The sequence below is a fragment of the Dermacentor albipictus genome, chromosome 1 (genome assembly GCF_038994185.2).
Source record: "Dermacentor albipictus isolate Rhodes 1998 colony chromosome 1, USDA_Dalb.pri_finalv2, whole genome shotgun sequence".
NCBI lineage: Eukaryota > Metazoa > Arthropoda > Arachnida > Ixodida > Ixodidae > Dermacentor > Dermacentor albipictus.
This window is the reverse complement of record NC_091821.1, coordinates 287,054,989-287,075,394: the sequence shown is the minus strand read 5'-3', so window position 1 is coordinate 287,075,394 and position 20,406 is coordinate 287,054,989. Positions and strand designations below refer to the sequence as shown.

At 44.5% G+C, this 20,406-nt stretch overlaps 1 protein-coding gene across 6 annotated transcripts in view; it reads right to left on the bottom strand.

The window, feature by feature from the left end:
* The window catches only part of LOC139054438 (WW domain-containing adapter protein with coiled-coil-like), a 436,373-nt gene that overhangs the window by 391,610 nt on the left and 24,357 nt on the right, over positions 1–20,406 (bottom strand). For 5 of the 6 annotated variants that reach the window (XM_070531403.1, XM_070531406.1, XM_070531400.1 and 2 more), the window contains exon 4: positions 7,085–7,168. The exons of the other annotated variant lie outside the window; for it this stretch is intronic. In XM_070531403.1, the coding sequence (XP_070387504.1) occupies positions 7,085–7,168 (84 nt within the window). The remainder of the gene's footprint in view (positions 1–7,084; positions 7,169–20,406) is intronic. 6 annotated transcript variants of the gene reach the window in all.

Sequence of the window (20,406 nt, the reverse complement as noted above, 5' to 3'; positions counted from 1 at the left end):
TTGCTGACACGATGTCATTCAAGCGGTTTTTAAAACCCAGGGCCATGCTTCACGTGACGAACGTTGACAGTCCGAGGGACCCTACACCTGACTAATTTTGGAAAGTAAGACCAATAATCAGTGCAATACAAACCCAATCTTTCAAGCTTGTACCGTTGCCAGTTCAAAGCATTCATGAGCAAATGATTCAGTTTGCGGAAAGGGTTGTTGCGAAGCAATTTGTGAAAGGGAAGCCCAACCCTGAAGAGATTAAAGTCTTCGTTCGCTGTAGTGCTGACGGCTTGGCCCACGACCTGGAAATTTACCAGGGGAAAGGCACGGTCGTAAGAGAATACAATGCAATCCCGTTTTCCTCATGCCAATCTAATACTTTGCGGTGATTTTAACTACCCGGACATCGACTGGGAGGCTCTTACTGCGTCATCTCGCCAATCTAAAGATTTCCTTGAAATGGTCCTGACTTCAAACCTTTCCCAAGCAGTAAACAAGCCAACACGAGGCTCAAATATTCTTGACCTCATTCTTGTATCCAGTCCTGAGCTAATCCAATCCTTTTCATGTTGCAGTGGGCTGAGTGACCACAATCTCTTGTTCTTTAACCTGACGATTGAAGTCTCCCCCCGTCAAACGTCCATCAAATACATCCGTGATTACAGTAAGGCTGACTTCGCGAGCATAAACTCCGACCTGGAACACTTTTTCACCCCCTTTCAAGCGTCCATGGCTACCAGATCCGTGAACGAAAATTGGTGTCTTTTTAAGCACAAAATCTTATCGCTCATAGACGCCTACGTCCCACTCATCTGCATTCGCGGGGATTCCACAAAGCCATGGTATTCTAACTCGCTGTGTAAGCTATCACAAAAAAAGAAGCGCCTCTTCCGTAATGCCAATAACTCCGGATCCCCTGCAACATGGGAAAAATACTTCGGCATCCTTCGCAAATACACTAGATTATTGCGGTCATCCAAAAGAAAATTCTACAGTCACGATCTTCTAGAAATATTGCGTGTTAACCCCGAGAAATTTTGGAATTTGCTACAGCCCAACAAAAACAACTCCTATAACATATCTTTAAAAAGACAAGACGGCACAGACGTTCCGCTTTGCGAGCGATCAGACGCGATGCATTCCTACTTCACCTCAGTTTTCACCCACGAGCCAGCGGATAAGAGCATTATTTTACCGAGCCTAAATTTTATTCCCATGCCACCCGTAACCATCACATCTGAGGGAATTTCAAAGCTCATTGATAACCTCAAGCCGTCCACTTCACCCGGACCTGATAACATTCCTGCTAAAATACTTAGAGGCACGAAACATTTCACAAGCCAAATCCTGCAGCTCATCTTCACCCAGTACCTCAATACCAGTCAAATTCCGGATGACTGGAAATCAAGCAAGGTTGTGCCAATTTTTAAGAGCGGCGACCGCGCTGACCCTTCTAATTATCGCCCCATTTTACTAACATGCATCTCATGTAAGCTCTTCGAACATATACTCTACTCCCATATTGCTAATCACCTCGATCACAATTCTTTCTTCTTCCCCAAGCAGCATGGTTTCAGAGCAGGCTTCTCGTGCGAAACCCAACTTTTCGAATTTACAACCGATCTTCACCTTAATTTAGATTCTTCATTCCAAACAGACGTCATCTACTTAGATTTTTCAAAAGCATTTGACCGCGTTCCTCACCAACGTCTATTGTGTAAACTTGCATGCTTATCACTCGACCCTCTTATCCTGGATTCGCTGCTTTTTAACTAACCGCTCACAGTTCACAGTCATCGCCAGCCATGCGTCTAAAACTACTGACGTTATCTCTGGAGTTCCCCAGGGTTCCGTCCTTGCTCCGCTTCTCTTCCTCATTTTCATCAACGACCTGCCATCTGGGATTTCGTCATCCGTCCGTCTTTTTGCGGACGATTGCGTCATTTATCGCCGCATCTCCGATAATACCGACCAGGAATCATTACAAGACGACCTAAACAAAATCCAGAAATGGTGTTCTGATTGGCTAATGCAGCTTAATATTTCAAAATGTAAATGCATGCACATTTCTCGTAAACTTTCCACTACCCTTTTCCCGTACTCGTTGAACTCCACGGCGCTATCAGTAACAAACTCATACAGGTACCTAGGAGTCAAAATAACTAACAAGCTAACTTGGGTGGACCATATCACGAAACTCTGCGCAAACACTTCCAGAACACTTGGTTTCATCCGAAGATCTCTGGCTATGTCACCCCCATCCATCAGGCAATTAGCATACGAAACATATGTCCGCTCTAAAATGGAGTATGCCTCAGCCATATGGAACCCTCACCAGGTTTACTTGAGTCAGTCGCTCGAAGCCATTCAGAACCGGGCAGCCCGCTTCATAACTTCCCAGTACTCACCCTGGCACAGCGTTACCGACATAAAATTGACTCTCGGACTCGAACCTCTAGCACTCCGCCGAAAACTGGCAATGCTCTGTCTTTTTCATAAACTATACTTTAACTTTCCTGCACTGCGCGAGAACTTATTACATGCTCCGATACGCTCATCTCGCCGTTTGTTTAACTCCCTTAGTATACAGCGTTTGCATGGTTCTTCCAACGCCTTCAACAAATCCTTCCTCCCCATCGCCATAAAAGAATGGAACAATCTTCCCGAAACCGTGGTTTTAGAGTCAAATCCCTCCAAATTTAGACAGTTACTATCAGACCATTTCAACCCAAAATAGCCACTTTTCCTCGCGTTTCCTCTCCCAGCAATCCGTCTTGCTTGTCATCGCCTATTTTTCCTTTTCTTATTTCTTGCCACTTATGTTTAGCATGTTCCACATTTACGTGTACTTTTTTTATTTATTTATTGCTACTCAGTTTTGAGATATTTTCATTGTTCTGTTTATACCTGATGTATTCTACAGTTTATTATTTACTTTTCTATTGCCTTTGTTTGCATTTTTTTTTTGAGCTGATGTATGGCACTTTCACATCGATGTTTCCCCCCCCCCCCTTATGTAATGTCCTCGAAGGGACCCTTAAGGGAATAATAAATGATGATGATGATGATGATGAAAACTATACCCACCTCGGCCTAGGGGGTTCTGTTGTGATGCGGCTTGTAGAGCATGCTCCACATGGGCACAACATGAAGGTTTGCATGGATAACTATTTTTCCTCTGTGCCCCTCTTGCAGGAACTGAAAGAGGCTGGAATCTTAGCAAGTGGCACCATCCGATCGAACCACCTCCTCAGATGCCCCTTGAAAAGCAACAAGGAACTAAAGCAGACAGGGCATGGTAGCTACTATAGGAAGGTCAGCAAAGAAGGAGATATTGTAATAGGTGGCATGAAAACGGTCTGGTGAACATGGTGCCGCCAATCATTGGCATCAGAGAGTTGTCAAAGGTGAAAAGGTGGAGCAAGTCACAGAAACAGCGTGTCGAAATTGACTGCCCGGAAGTCATTACACAATACAACAGCTTCATGGGGGCATGCACAAATTGGATTTTTTAATGTCTTTGTACCCCCCGAAAGCCAAGACGGAAGAAGTGGCCAGACCGTGTAATCTCACACTTCGTGACATGTCATTTGCAATGGGTGGACAGAGTACATTCGTGACGCAAATGAAGAAAGCATCTCCAAGAAGGAGATGAAAGATATGATGGCCTTCCAAACGGATGTAGCTCGCAGTCTCATCGCAATCAACAAAAGCGGGCGGCCCAAGAGGGGACGGCCGAGCAGCGCTGTGAGGTCAAGTAATTCTTGGAAGGCACATAACTCTACACCAATGCCCACAAACTCCACAAGATATGATGGCATCAACCACTGGCCAAGGCATGTCGCTATGAGCTTCATTCAGCGATGCAAGCACCAGAGATGCACTTCAAGGTCCCGAGTTTGCTGCCACAAGTGTCTTTGCTTGTCGGCTGCAAACGACAGCTTTTACAAATTTCATACCAAAATCTGAAATCCTGTGTTGTAGCACTTAACTATTTCCAGAAAATGTTTTATTTGCACAAGCATATTACCCGAAACAACCAGTTTCTAACCGTAAAGCCTTACTCCTTGACAAAAGCTGAAAGGCTGCAATTGAGGCGCGATGTGCACAATTGTTCACGCAACAAAAGTTTTTTGTATAAACAAAATACAATTGTAGGAAACTTTTTTTCTTTTCTGGGTGTTTAATGAAGTTTTTTTTGAAAAGAATTATGTTTTTGGCAGTTTTTTTTAACTCGTGCCTGAAAGGGATATGAATGAGAAAACAATTCATTTCCTTGAATTTGGGAGTTGGCGACGAATAATACGGTTTCATGCCACGTCGACGATATCTTCACATCGGCGGTACAAATTAATCGAAGCCAGCCACACTGTCAGGTCCCCTCCACCCCTGCAACTGATAGTGTTGCCTGCACTGGGATGACGCTATCATGAAAAGCATCGGCGGCGGACGCTTCGTCTGCCTCTCGTTCCAATGGACCACCTAAACTAGATGACACAATCTCCAATACTGAACGCGTGGGACCAAAGCTTCCATGATGCCGCACCTTCTCGACCCGCCCACTCTTTGCAAATGCGGCAGATTACCCCTAAAGCAGGGTGTGCTGCTGCGTATGCACTCAGCCACGCTTACAGCCATGCACAGCCACGGCCGATACACGCACCAGAAATCTAGATGTGCGCAAACTTATCCCTCACACCCCCTTGTGTGTGCTTGGTCGCGTTACCACAAGCTCACTTCTCTCCCCCTCTTTCCCTTTGCTCGCGCAAAGGGAGAGGGAATCTTTCTCGTCTCATCCTCGCACACTTTCACACGCACCTAAAGCACACAGTGCATGGTGCACGATAGGATCTTGTCCCACTTGTCACCGGGCGCATGATTTGAGTGAGGGGTGCGTTTGCAAGCAGCTGCTTGTAATTCAATCATTTGACCGTCTGTGTCCGTGGAAGTTTCTATTTATTGCCTCACCATTCCTCTGTGGTGGCAGTAAAATTTCATTATATTGAAATCGCATACAAACACGCTTTGTTATGTTGAGGTTCTAAATACACGTTCTATAGACAAGAAGTTATGAAAAGTAAAATACTTCGTTACATCGAGAATTTAGTTATATTGAAGTTAGTTATATCGAGGTTTAACCCTTTGCAGTTGATGATGTAAATATACGGCGCCGCGAACAAGTCCGAAAATGGTCAATGCCGTATATTTACGGCGCCGTCTGTACCTTTAAAAAGCGTCCCAATTTCCTTTTTCTTTTCTGTCATGTGCTGCCACTATGTCCCCATACATGAATTTTTCACGCGCCTACCTCTCTGTTTTCGTTGCATGGTTTGTTTTAGCGCTAGTTTGCTCCCGCGCGTCTATATACTACCGCTCGCGCATTGGCGCGCGCGCGGACGGGCGGCCGATTGGACTTTGTTTCGCGGGTGGTTTCGGCTTTTTGTGTTTGCGAAACTGATGGATATCTCGTTCCTAATCGCTCAAAGGACGACCGCCTCTTTCTCGCTCGTTTAGTGCTCACAGGGGTGCGCATAGGAAGGATGCCGCCATGCATGCGTTTGTTTCTTTTCTTTTTTTTTAAGACTGGCGAAAACTAATTGCCCTAGCTGGTTGGCGATAAGATGAACATTAGCGGAAGTTTGTCACACGTTTCTTTTCTGATGGGCACACAACCAAACAGTTTTCTTGAGTGTGCGCACCTACGCAGTTCGATTACACTATGGACATACGTATTAGTGCAAGAGCAGGAACATTTGAGGCTTGCGAAATATTCTCATGTGCGGATTTTCAAAGCCTTGAACTATGTGCATAAATATGCATAAAATTTTTAATTCTGATAAGTTTATTTCCTTTTTTTGTTATTCGTGAATGAAGAGTGCATATATACCAACGCAAAAGATTTTTTTTCTCACTTTACGTTCACCACAGACAAATTACGGTAAATTTTTTTCGAAATAATGTTCCCAAGAATCGAAATCTGCAATAAAAAAAAAAATCGACCCTCGGTGGTTGCAATGGCGAAAAAAACCAACCCTCAAAGGGTTAACTGCACTCGTTTCAGCGTGCAAAACGGCTATTTCAGGGAAAGATGGCCCCAGTGCTGCAAAGCAACACTGGCATGTGACCTAGACACAACAGTGTAATACTCCGGGCAAGAATACTTCACCTGAAGTTCTACAAAGTGCACTTGAATGTGTGTCTCAGGGGCATACTTTGTTACAATGATAAACGACATGTCACACTCAAGCAGCTGCCACTGCCACGGCGGTAGAATATTCACTTGAGGCATTAGGCGATGTTCTAGGAGTGGTGCACCCATTTCTTCACACAACCTCCTCACACGAAGGGAAAAGGCCTCTCTCACTGAGGGTTGGTTACAATAGTGTGGCAGGTGTTGTGTCACTTATAGTAAAATAGCACAAGTGCTGACATAACTGACTTTCAGGAAGTATGTAAATGCAGTGATCGCTCATTTGATTCTACGTAGGGACTCTGTATCGGGCTTGTTCTGAATGCACCGGTTGCTAGTTGCATACGTAAATGATGAGCGGGATCTAGGACCTTCAGTGACTGGTTGTAGCAGAGTTATAAACTACAGCTAAAGAGAAGTGAAGTCAGCAACAAAAGCAGCTGAGTGTGTAGAAAGAAGTGAACAAAATGGCACCAGACCATGCATTGAGCACGTAGTGATGAGCTACATAGTAGTGAAGGAGGACAAGTGAAGACATTTCAGTAAACGTGAAAGAAAGCATCACTATAACCGATTCCCACATACGTGTGGGATCGACAGATTTTTTTTTACTGCCCCAACCACAGTAAGACAATGGAATAGCTCATCATCTACTATAGTCGACTTTTGTTAATTCCACCCTCTTGGGACTGCCAAACTGGATCAAATTAATTTGAAAACACACTGCCAATTCATTATGCAGTCTTTGCCAAATTCTAACAAACCCCTGAATCAAATGCGCGCCCGCTTTCAATGTGTCCAAAGTTAAAGAAATGCTGGCTCTCCCGTAATCATGAGTAGCTGTAAACATGAAATGGCTACTGGCAAAGCAGATTGGTTGGAGTAATTACGACGATTACTCACAACCATCCGCTGCACACCGGATGCTGCCGCCCTGGTCACACAGCGTGGCGTCATCTCTTGAAGGAGACTGTGCAAAACCCACCACTGGCGATGAAAAGAGCACAGGCAACCCTGTCTCAGTGCCAAAAGATGACAATCAAGCATATAGTGCACTGTATCTGCCTTTTGAGCATCGCTCTTGGAAACGACAATTTAAACTTAAATGTACAAGAAGTTACAGCTTGAGTGATATTGTGAACAAACATTAGGAAGAAATTGGAAGCAATATTTTTTTTTGTAACTTGTTTGGGCAATAACTAGCGTGTGTAATGCGGTCCTGTATAAGGAGTTGGGGGCCAGAGACTGCATTTTCTTGAGTTTTGACTGGTTACCCAGATGATCTCATTTTGCTCTTGCAACGGTGCCTAGATGTTCTCGTTTCGTTCTAACCCCATTCTCGTCCCCTTCTTGTCTTGAGTGCCTGGATAATGTCTCTGGACTTTGGCTCAAGGTCTCTTGAAGGCTGCTGACAACAGGAGCTAAAAGCATTTCATGCTTAAAACTAACAGAGAGATAACATTAAAGGAGCCCTGAAACACTATTTATTGAAGAGGTTTGTGTTTGCATTCACTGCAATAATACTAACCTTTGCATCTCTACACTGGAGAATGCAACCGGCAGGGAGAACTCTTTTAAAGGCACGTGCCTTTGTGGTTCCCCAAGCACAGGTTGTATGTGGGCGAATGCTAGCACTGTCCATGGAATGAAAGCCTCACTTCGGCTAGTCTGGGAATGGTTGATGAGGACGAGGTAACATTTACTGTTTGAGAAAGTGGTGACTTAACAAGAAGACATTGTTTCCAATCCTTTTTGTGAAAGAGATTGGCAAATGGGTGATTAAATGGATTCCTCATGAATACATACATTGCACTTAAGCTGCGGCTATTCATGAGGCAAAGTGTGAGCATCGTGGAAGCATTGTTCTGCATTTTTATTTTTGCGGAGAACTGGACTGTCCTCTCAAATGAAACACAATCCTACCACTGGCACAAGAAACAAATCCATCTTCACCTGTGTCGCCACAACAAGGAAATCAACACATAGCTTTGCTGTCATAAGTGACAACATGCATCACGAAACAGTGCGCGCCTGCTACGCCCTTGGTAAAGTGCACGAAATGTTGAATGAAAAAGCACGATCTGCTGTCACATCACCTGCATCAGTGATGGTGCAGCAAGCTATATTAAAAATAAGTACCAACTGTACGAGTTGTGCCGTGCCAAGTACACGTCTGCGAGGTGGCTATTTTCCACTACCAGACATGGAAAGAACACCTGTGACAGTGTGGGCGGATTCGTTAAGCAGCAAGTTTCCCTGCACAACCTGAGGACTGGAAGCACCACCTCTATTCAATAGTCTCTCAAATTAAATGTGGCCCTGCTTCGTGTGCCTGCTGCAGCCATTGAGGAGCTTTCTGAGCAGAAGCAAACAGAGGAGAAGTCAGTGCCGTGTGTGCCAGAAATTCAGTCATGGCATGTGTGGAAGTTTGAACAATCAGTCAAGCATACGTGCTGTCTGTTGAGAGAACTGCCGCTAGCCAGCTGACGGTGATTACGCCTTCTTAATAACTGCAGAAGACATACAATAAGGCACACTTCTGCAACACAAAATTTTTTCAAGCACCACAAGTAGTAATGAGTTCTCTTTTGCATTGGCACCCCAGGAAACAAAGTAAAAAATGCATTCCCTGATCTCGCCACAATAAAGAACCCAGGTAAACCTTTTTTTTTTTTTTGTGGCAATCATGTTAAAAAACCGGAACATGTCCTTGGGGCACTACTGCCAGCACGCTCAGCATCAGCCACTTTGGCCCATTATACTTTGTGAACAAAGAAATAAGGAAACGTGATATCGCACCCATGTTCTGCCTGACAGAGCAGACTTCTATCACATTTTTTTTTTCATTTTTTTTAGATGAGCTCTTTGAAAAACTCGGTATATTTTCTTGTATTGCTTGTAGGAGCAACAACTTCTGCACAAATGTTGCAAAGGCAACATTCTATATTTTGCATTCTTTTCAAGATTCTGTGTGAAATGAAGAAAGCACAAAAGCGTATCAAAGTTTCAGAACTTTTCTCATTCAAACCGTGTTTATTATTTTCAAAATTTTTATTCTTTAAGCATAAAAAAAACACATCGAAGTTATTTACATTTAAGAATACTAAAATGAGCAGAAAGTATTTAACACAACTTTCTTAGTTTGCATTGAATTGGGCCGTGAAGTTAAAATATTGCAACAAGGAGTAGCAGGATGCCCGCAGTGCCACCTCCAAATATGTTTTTGGTGTGCTAGGAACACTTTTTGGGAATGATAAACTAAATAAACAAACTCAACAGCTAGGCATACCCATTAAAACCAACCCATTTGCAACAAACAACATTTTTCTCTATGCGATCAGCTAAACTAGCATCACTTTTAATGGACCCAGACTTGTTTTGATGAAGGCATGTACAGCCAACCTTGCTGCAATGTTTGCGTGCTTACTTGAGCTATCTTGCATCTGACTGAAAAATGTCTGTAAGCAATGATAACTGCCCCTGTTCAAAATCATTCCTACCAAGCCTCCAGAGCAAAGCTGCTGAGATATGCACATGACACAGCTGCTGGATCAAAACACACAAAGTACAACCTGCTGCGTTGCACCTCCGTCAATCGGAAAGGCTGCAGAGGCAGAGTTTACAGTTGTCAATGCATTTCCCACTGAGGGAGCTAGAAGTCTGTGGAGGTATTCTGTAAGAATCCACCTAGTGGACTGTTCATTTCAACCGCCACTGATTGGCTCGGTCCGCTTGTCTCCTCCTTGCTCACACGTCTCCATCCAATCAGCAGATCAGCAGCAGCCAAAATGGACAGTCCACTAGGTGGGACTCATAAAGAATACCCCTCGTGGAGCAGCCAGCCACTGGCAGCAAGGGGGTGAGCATTTGATTTATATTCAGATATATATGCAGTTAGAGGAAATACATTCGGAAACAAGCAAACGACCTCATTTCTGCAACACTGTTAAACTATTGGCGTAATGAGGACAGCTGCACCGGTGACATTCTGAGAGAATGTGGCTTGCTTACACAAGGGCTAGAGGCAGAAAAGGATGCTTTGCCACTTACTGCTGCAAAAATGTTGGCGACTCTATGTGTGCAAATGGCTTCCCAACAAAAGAGCGGCTGTGTGTCCACTTTAAAGGTCTAAGCATTGAAGGTCATTTGTTCCCTCATCATCGACAGCCACACAGCAGAGGGACCAACAGGTAGGTAAACAAGCATTTCAGCAAAATCCTTTCACACCTTTTTTTACTGGTGACAAAACTTCAGGCCACGTCTGCTATAAGGACATAAGTTTCCGCTGGCAGCACCACTGCACACAAGGAGGCTACGATGGCCTACAATGTCATCTACTTTCTGTAGCAATGTCTGTAGCGAACGCTTTTGTTCACATGATCTTGTGGGTACCTTTAAAATCTTTTTCACATTCTAGCCTTCATTGATATTGAAGAGAGCAATAAAGACTGCACTTATGTACATAAAAGACAGAGCAAATAAAGGCGTGGTCAATAAAGGCATGCCATACAACATGGGTTGTGCTCACATCTATAAACATGCAGCAGTTTCTGCCCTCCTTTTCTCCACAGATGTGAGCAAAGCTCTGCGGTGAAATAATAGCTTTCAGAGGACTAGAGTGACAAGAGGATGCTCTTTTGTGACGGTGTATTGGCAATGCAAAAAAATCCTTGCCCTACTAAAGTGGTCTATTGCGTGACACCCAAAATTTGATTTGATATTACAATTTACTTTTGGGTACCTTATGGCATCACAACTAAGCTCAAAGTAGCAACCATCATGCTAGAGCACACCATTGGAAACAACTGCACAGGTGTCTGTTATGCCCTCATAGTGGGCAGCATTTCTATGATTTACATTCGAAGGACTCACAGATTGCTGCTTTTGCTGCTGTCAGTAGGGCATGAGTGGCAAAGAAATTTCTATCAGGGTTTTACAAAAACTACCATGTGCATGTCACTAGTCTCGCTATCTTGCATAGTTTATGTAATTATTACACCTCTGAATCCTGGCCCAGAATATTCTTTACCAGAAATTGTTATTGCAGGCTAAACAGTTCAATGAATTGCAGAATGTGGCTACTACCACACAATGCACCCGACCAGATCTCCAGCTGCACGCATCACTTGGACAAAACCTCCATAAGTGTGGCCTTGTGCAGTTGTGATTGGCAAGGGGCAGCTTTATGCAAACTGGCATGATTGAGGTTATATGCAAACCACTTAACTGCTTATGGTGGCTTTATCCTAAAGTAAACAGTTCACTGTTTATGCGTAAAAATGAATTGAAAACCGAGTTTCAACATATTTGAATGACACTGTCAAAACAAACACCCACATGCACAAGGAACAATAAACCTACCAAAAATAAAACATCCTGCATGACACATGGTCAATGCAATCACAAGAACAGCACAAGGAACCTTTCTTCACAATAGAGGCTAAGCGGCCCCTGATCAATAACGGCCCCTGACGATCGAAAAGAAGTCAACAACACCTTTCCGGCCGAAATGACGGCCTTTGCTTTCCTTGGGGTGACGAATTCAAATGTTTCCACTGTAAGCTTTGCCGCCGTGTTTCAGGCTAGTAGTTGCAGCACCATGATTCGTTTCTGGTCACAATTGCAGACAAGAAGTCATCACCCTCATTGTGATACCGAAATGAGTCAATGCAGCGCCAAACCTCTCCGTCTTCTGGCGGCAGTTCAAAATCTGGGATATTCATTCCGCATACGAGAGCTGATAACCGAGATGTTCATGAATTATGGTGTGACCCGAACCATGACTGATGTTCACACGCCCTGCTAAATCATCGATGCTTATCCTCTGTTCTTGTGCAATCAGCCTTTGCAGTTGTGTTGGGGGTGATTGTAATGTGGCTTTGGCCCGGTCTTGGATCGTCTTTGCAACTTTCACGTCCTTCTTTGAACCGTTTCCTTTGATGCTTCACAGTGGCCAATGAAATGCAATGTTCAACGTACACGGCAGCCATACGGCGACTAATTTCTTTTTGGGAAACATCTTCAGCTGTCAAAACACCAGGCTGTTAACTTTTGGAGTGTCCATTATGTCACACAACCATGTTCAACCCAGTATATGAGAGCCTTAAAGAACCTTTATCCTCACACCTGCATGTCACTTTTGTAGAGAGATGCCTCTGTGCTACGCGCATGCTTCGCACGTAATGAACCGAACCATTACTGCGCAGGATGGATTGGCCCACTTTCATTTGACTTGCCCTCCTACATTAGAAATGCAAAGATCCAATGGAATGTACAAATGCGAAAATACAGCTTGATAAAGGGCAAAAAAAGTCACTGGAAACAAAGTTCACTGCACATATACACAAAACCTAGCAACAAGATATTTAACTACAGTAAAAGCTCGTTAATTCGAAATCGCTTAATTCGAACCACCGGTTAATTCGAACTGATGCCCGGGTCCCTGCAAAGCCCTATGTATATCAATGGGCCGGAACGCCCGATAATTCGAACGTACCGGTACTCACGTCGGTTAATTCGAACTAGGAGCCGGCAGCCGACATTGCTTCTCGTAAATAGAAGTCGCCTCGTAACGAGTACAATGCATTGACATTTTTTTTTTAATATGCACAGCAACGAGAATAAATAAGCCAGCGCGCATTTTTGCACGCACGAGGCGAGCTGCCAATTTCCTTGCTGGAGCCTCCGGCGTTGTTGTTGTTGCGTCTGAGGGAAGGATGAAAAGGAAAGTGCACGGGCCTGCCGATTGGCTCAGGCCGAGCCATCACCACTGCAGCGTGCAGATAGAGGAGAGTTCAAAGATAAGAGGAAAGAAAGAAAAGAAAAGACGCACGTCGCAACAACCGCGTACGCCGCAGCGGACGCTGGCAGAAAAAACAGATAAGCGGCCGAAGCCGCGCTCGCTCATCGCTCGCTGCACACCACTCTCCGGCGCATGCCGTAGCAGGTTTTCTCTCATCGACTGTGTCTCATCATCTCATCGACTGTGCCGATCATGGCGAGCCGTGGAAAGTACTCGGCAAAGGATTTAAAGACTAAAGTTGAAACATTGCAGGCGGTTGAACGTGGTCTCTTAACGAAGACAGCGATTGCCGAGAAGTATGGCATCAAAAAAAGCACGTTGCCTACCTACATCAAGAACAAGGACTCTATCATCGATGCTTACCAAAAGGAGATTGAGCCCTCGCGGAAAAGACTACGGACGTCGGCTCACCCCGAGATGGAGACTGCTGTCATTACGTGGATAAAGGATGTTCGCAGCAGGAATATTCCATTAAGTGGACCCATAATTGCTGCGAAGGCAGCGGACTTCGCCAACCAAATGGGCATCAGCGACTTCAATGCATCGGAAGGCTGGTTATCACGTTTTAAGGCCCGCCACGGGCTGACGTTTAAGAACGTCTGCGGAGAGGCAGCCGCAGTCGACAAAGAAACCTGCGAAATTTGGGTCTCAGGTGAATTGAAGGAATATCTTGCCGATTACCCGCTCAGCGATGTTTTCAATGCTGATGAAACCGCACTTTATTTTAAGTTGCTCCCAAACAAGGCTGTGAGCTATAAAGGTGATACGTGCTCGGGCGGAAAGCGCAGCAAGGAAAGAGTTACCGTGCTAGTGTGCGCGAATGTGACGGGCACGGAACGGTGCCGCTTGCTCGTGATAGGCAAAGCAGCGAAGCCTCGTTGCTTTAAAGGCGTGAAGACTCTCCCTGTTGAGTACACTTCGAACAAGAAGTCGTGGATGACGCGAGCAATCTTCACGGACTGGTTGCGCACACTAGACCGAAAGTTCGCGGCACAGAATAGTAGAAATATTCTTTTGTTCGTCGACAACTGTTCGGCGCATTGTGACATCAATGGACTGAAGGCGATCCGTCTGGCATTTTTGCCAAAAAACACTACTGCTGTGCTGCAGCCTATGGACCTCGGGATTATTAAAAATCTAAAGACTCTGTACAGGCCCCACCACCTAGAACAGATTCTTCTATGCATGGAAAGCGGGAAGCCGTATGATGTCAACCTGCTCGGAGCTTGCCACATGCTGGCAACATCGTGGAACGCCGTCGAGGCAGACACTATCGCTAACTGTTTCCGCAAGTGTGGCTTCAGTGAAACCACAGAAGCCTGCTGCACAGCCGACTTTGATGTTCAAGTGGATCAAGATGATGGCTCCATCGTGCTGGACCCTGCCTACGCTGTTTTATCGGAGGGTGTGGACTTCGAGAGCTTTGTCGACGTAGACAACGGCGTGGAGACAACGGGGCCTTTAACTGACGCCGAGATGATTGCGTCCAGTCAGCAGCACGACTCACGCGTGGCGAGCACGCCTGACAGCGACGACGAGTCCGACAAAGAGGACGATCCGTTGCCTCCTCCGAGCGCATGTGAAGCAGCATCGGGACTCGATCTGGCTGCGCGCTATTTCTCCACCGATGAGAATTCGGATGCTGCGCTGGAGATGTTGGGCAAGTTGCAGACAATGCTTCTCGAGTCGCGGCGAAGAAAGCGCAAACAAATGCAAATCACCGTTTATTTTTCATGTTGATATGCTTCGATCATTATTCTTTTGTTAATAAACATGTTTTTGAAGCATAAATAGTGTCATATTTCATCGTTAAGCCTGACGCTCACGTGGGTACATTTATCATTAGTTCCAGGCGCATAAATTGATTGGATATCTTTATTTCCTTTGGTGTTTGGACTCGCATGATTTTAATACCTGCAATCGCCGAGCTCAAAGAGTAGCAGTGCGTATTCCTCGATGACGATCCCAGATATGGCTATTTTGGCTTCGGCCCTAGCAGCCAAATGCAATGGCCATCTTTTTTTTTTTTTTTTGCCGCCCGCTCGTTAATTCAAACTCCGCTTAATTCGAACAATTTTTCAGTCCCCCACGAGTTCGAATTAACGAGCTTTTACTGTATATGTATAGGTCTCCAATAAATCTTCGTACCTAAGAAAAAGTCACTGTATATAATGCGTCAAACAAGGCAAATAAACCTGTTGCGCAACCACAGATTCACACATCACAGCACTCCCTCCCTCCATTCCTCCTGATGTATTGCGCATAGCAGGAGGTGGCGCGCTTTTTCCCTGCTTTTCTCCCTTGCGCAAACAAGACTGAGCCACCATCGTCGGCTCACCCATGCCCTCTCCCCTCCCCCCCTCGCTTTCACTCGCACATACAGCATGCGGCGCGCAGTCACGATGGTATCGCCCTTGGACGGAACATGAGGGCAATGGCAGGAATGCGCCTGGAGTGTCCATATAATTGATAATATAATAAAAGTATCCAGCAACTGAAGCATCTTGTGGCCCATTACTTTCCGCAAAAGAACAAGTAATAAAATTGAGCTTTCACCATGCGAAAATTTACTGCGCTGCAACAATGTCTTATTTTCTTCTGTGGGGCAGGGACACAGAAATGAAAAAAACGCAAAGGAAAGCATGTTGGCCACAACCGATGCCTACTATAGAAGAAAACGTGAGACGCTTGGTCCACAGAGAACCATACACATATTGCTCAGTATCCTACCCCGGCGAGGCAAAGTTTTCCGTAGAGGTTGAACTCTAGCGAACGCGTTGCAATCCGTCGAGTCCCCACAGTGATGGCAGCGAGCGACAATGCATTGTTTCTTTTTCTCGTCTGCTAGCCAGAAAGCACCCAAAACCCTGCCAGGCGAAAATCCACTCGGCCAAAGAAAAATGAACACGCATCGAAGTGTGCTGCGCGGTGGTCGGGCCAACACGAGGAAAACGCACGCGCTCTGGCTAGCTCCAGCAGCCCGCAGGTAGCGAAAACAAAAAAAAATTGAAGAGGATCAATGTGTCCTCGCGAATAAAAGTCAAAGTAGAAAAATAAATAAGAATGTAGTTACCTTTGCTGGCTTTAGTGTCGTGACATTGATGCCTTGGCGCTAGTGAAAAAAAAATGTTGATATTCTTTTCTGTTACATGACGGCACAAATGAACTACCACAACGCTTCGTCAGGTTGGACCTCACTGCGTGTTTTGTCAATTTGTCTGATGTACGACTTTAGAAAGTCAATGCACCTTTGGCATCAAATTTTTAAAACAACATTAAACCCACAAAGTTCCAGAATTGAAAATCTAAAGCATGACTTTGGAAATGTCAATGCACCTTTCACATCAAAAGTTTATGAGAACTTTCAACCCATAAAGTTTCAGAATTGAAATCCGTGCGCTCCATAGATTCCGCGGCCTCCGCGAGATGCCAAGACGAGCTCGCTCACCATTTGCTCGCCATCAAACTGCCTTGAAACTTTGTGCTCGGATGGGGATTCTTGCTCTACGATATGTGACTCCCGGTGCATGGGCGGTGCCGCAAAATCCAGCCCGATTTCACAGTGTTCACGCTGAAATGTCTTTTCAAGTGTGAAAAGGACATTCTAGACAAAATCCAGCGTGATTTCCGGCACCAGGGGTTGTTTTGGTCAGTGGTGCATGACAGCACGAAAAAATTTCAGGGGGGGGAGGGGTGTCTGAAGCCTCATAAGCCCCCCTCTCCCCCTGGCTACGCCCCTGGTTCCTGCCAAAAGAAGCAAAGCGACCCAGTAAGAAGCATGGGGGTGGAGGCTTACGTAGATGCCGCTTTAGAGGCCGCAGACTAATGAATAATGACATGTCACTGCGAATTTGATGCTTCGTATGCTTCCCCATTATGGACTCTGTATCGGCCGCTGTGATCCAGTTGGATCGGCACTAGGTGCCGGTTCTCACCTCATGCACATTGCCATCAGCTACGGATGAGCGGAGCAAAGTATGTACTCCTCCATAGTACCTAAGCATCGTCCCCAAACTTCTCTCTCTCAACTCACACATGTGCAACAGCATTGGGCAAAGGCAGTGCAGCTCTTGCATGTGGACCACTGACAAAGGGGAAATACACAGCCAGGACAGCAGATTTGACAGCAGAGAACCTTCTGAACTGGATTAAATTATCAGAGGAGGGAAATAATGAACACAAATTCCCCCAGCTTGAACAGATCATATAAATGTAGCATTTTGATGAGAAAAATATTTAAGAACTACTCTCACACAACGTCATTTATACTTGCTGTAACCATGGTCTCTACGTTAGATCTTCATCACACTGGGGCTTTTTTTTTTTTTTTTTACCTACACTGGCTGTATGAGCGTCGCTAGAGTAGCAGGTTGCCATTTTCTTTACGCGGCATAGAAAAAGTAGTTCTGGCAACCTACACGAAGCGATTTTTTATACTGAAAAGTAGCATGAAAACTACACTCTCTACACCACTGTTTCATTAAGTGTAGGCAGCAGACGACAGACAAACTGGCTGGCATTGCAAACAAATGGCACCATTTTGTCCGAGACTGTCAGCACTGTCGATATACATAATTATAAATTACATACATAATTACATAAAGAAATCGTGCACACGACCTCGGTGCGCACAACGCGTAATACTTCGTGCTGCGTCTTCTTTCCTCCGCATTTCGTGGGCACTTTCGCAAGGGCATCGACAGTTTGCCACCCGAAATATGCGAAGCTTTGACCTCCCTCCTCACCATGAACACTGTGCTTTCACTGACACCGAGCATCTTGAGTTTGTAATGGTTGTGATAAATGCATTGTTTTATCTAAGTAGTTGTTCAATATCAACTGATTCATTTGAAGCTTGGAACAGGTGTAGTATATGTGCCGTGTACATGTAAGCAAGTGCAAAAGCCATGCAGAGCTGCTCTTTCTACTTTCATCACTTGCAATGAAGCTAAAGAGCAGACGACGGGCAGCATTGTGGAAGGCACAGGGTTATTTTTCTGTCGCGATCTGGCATGTGCTGTAGCACATGAGAGCTCTACTAAACCAGTCATCAAAATACAAGAGGCTTTATTTATAACGAGAATAGCGCGTTTCAGAAGCACGATCTTTTCAGAGGGATTATTTTAGTCGCAGAGGCAATCAGACATCGCACTTCGGTCATCTAGGCGAGGCTTCCCCTTTTTTTTCTAAAGTTGTATCCGACTATAGTTAATTACAAATATTTATCAACTCGGGAGCTTTTAACTGTACTGCATAAGTTGTAGTCTAAGGAAAATTCAGGAACCTTGTATTTGTTAAGTTAAACTTTTTTTTTCTCGCCTAAAATGAAACTCAGTTTTAGGACTTCTAAATAAATTGCCAACAAAGCACACTATACAATGCTGAATTGGCCATATTTTTACTTGGACAGCTACTATGCAAAAATGAAGCTGAAATACGAATCAAAACTATACTAGAAGGGAAGCTTAGGAGGGTTGGTGGCGATTTTCGTTTTTTTCTCAAAGTACTTTAAAAGCACTGAATGGACAAGGACTTAGGCAAAGAACACGACATGGATGCTTTGCTTAAGTTTTTGTCCGTTCAGCTCTGTTACTTTCCAAAACATGAATGAGTCAAAACCCAATTTTTGCAACGCTGTCACAATTTTGACAGGACATGGCAGTTTTGTTTGTTCTCAAAGTATTTTTATCATCTATTAGACACCTACTAAGGCCGTATTATAAATATATTTGTCATTGATGAATTAGATTATTGTACAAAAAACATTATAGATGCTTTATATTGCAACTTTTTTTTTCAAGGTTAAAAATATTGTATAAATAAAATAAGTAACAGACTACAAGAGCCATGCAAAATTGCTGTCTGCAGATTGCAAAAAAACAGTTTCGCATTATTAGGTCAAAGCAATAATATTGTATAAATTCTTCGGCACGGCATAGTTTTACTTGTGTGTGCCAAGTTTAGTGCCCTCATGGCACCGGAAGAATTTTTTTTTTTTCTCAGGAAAAAAAATCACTCATACCATTACTTCCCATTTCGAGATAAAATGCCACGATTTATTTCAGCGGAATCGGAGATGGTCGAAAAAGCACCTGGTACAGTTGAGATGGAATGGTCAATTTAATGCATACATAAAAAGAGGGAGGTTGAGTGAGGGTGGAAAAGCAGGAGCAAAAGTTCTTTGCAACTTGACGCATTCAAATAAGCAGACCGTTTATGAAACCATAGTGCACTTAACCCATTGGAGTTCTGATCAATCACACTCTTTAATTACTCAGGTCATGCTTCCTGCGTTGCGCACATGCTATGTTGCTTCTCAATTTAAAATACTGTGGTGAAGCTTCGCAGAAGAACTTCAGCAGTCTATACAATGCAAATATCCCTCACTTTCAATGAGCCGCTGATAGACTTGGCATCCTTCATTGCTCATGAAATGTTTGAATGTAACTCAAAATTAATCAAAGCTAAATTTTGGAGTTTTCCATGCCAAAATCATATGATTATATGCCATAGTGGGGGCACTTTCGGTTAATTTGGACCACCTGCGGTTTTTTAATGTGCACCCTATGCAGGGTACATGGGCATTTTTGAATTCACCCCCCCCCCCCCCCCCCATCGAAATACGGCTGCCACTGCTGGGATTTGATCCTCAACCTCAGAACTTAGCAGCGCAATGCCAAAGCCACTATGCCACCACGACAGGTATGGAACTCGAAGTGGCTTTGTGGTCAGTCAGTACTCTCAGTAATCCTTATCACACCTATCATTAATTGATCAGACTCTAGAATCAAGAACGCCGGTAAAGCTGAGAGCTTCTTTTTGTGTTGAAAGATGCCTTTATCAAAATTATGGCATTGAATGTCGTCATCATGCTTGCCTCCGTACTTTGCGGAGAAAGGCTAGCAGCTCTGAGAGATATGAAAGTTTTCTGTCTCCTGACACCTACTGCTTGGCTGCATTTATGCCATCACAAGACAGCCGAGGTTTTTATAAAGGCACGGCCACACTTAAAAAACAATGCGCACTGCAAAAGCTGTCGCACGAGGGGTGGGTCTCGGAGCTATTTCCCAAGCACACAGCAGACGGAGGAGACCAATGAGAGCAACCACTTCAGTCACATGCACATCCGGTATCATTCAGGCCTGCCAGCAGGCTCGTTTCACACTTGCGTACACTCTCTCGATCGGAAGCGATAACTTCTTGCTGTCGGTTGACTGCCGCAGTGGCTAAATGCTAGCCGGTGTGGCCGCGCTGACACACCTACATTTCATAGCTGACGGCAAAATGTGCGGATTTTTTCTCGTGTGGCCATGCCATCAGCAGCAAGAACTGCTTTCTCTTTTGCGTTCCAGTGTTCACACAAGTCAATGAACCATTTTCTAAAATATTCAGCACCAGCACAAGAAAACCATTTTCTAACAGA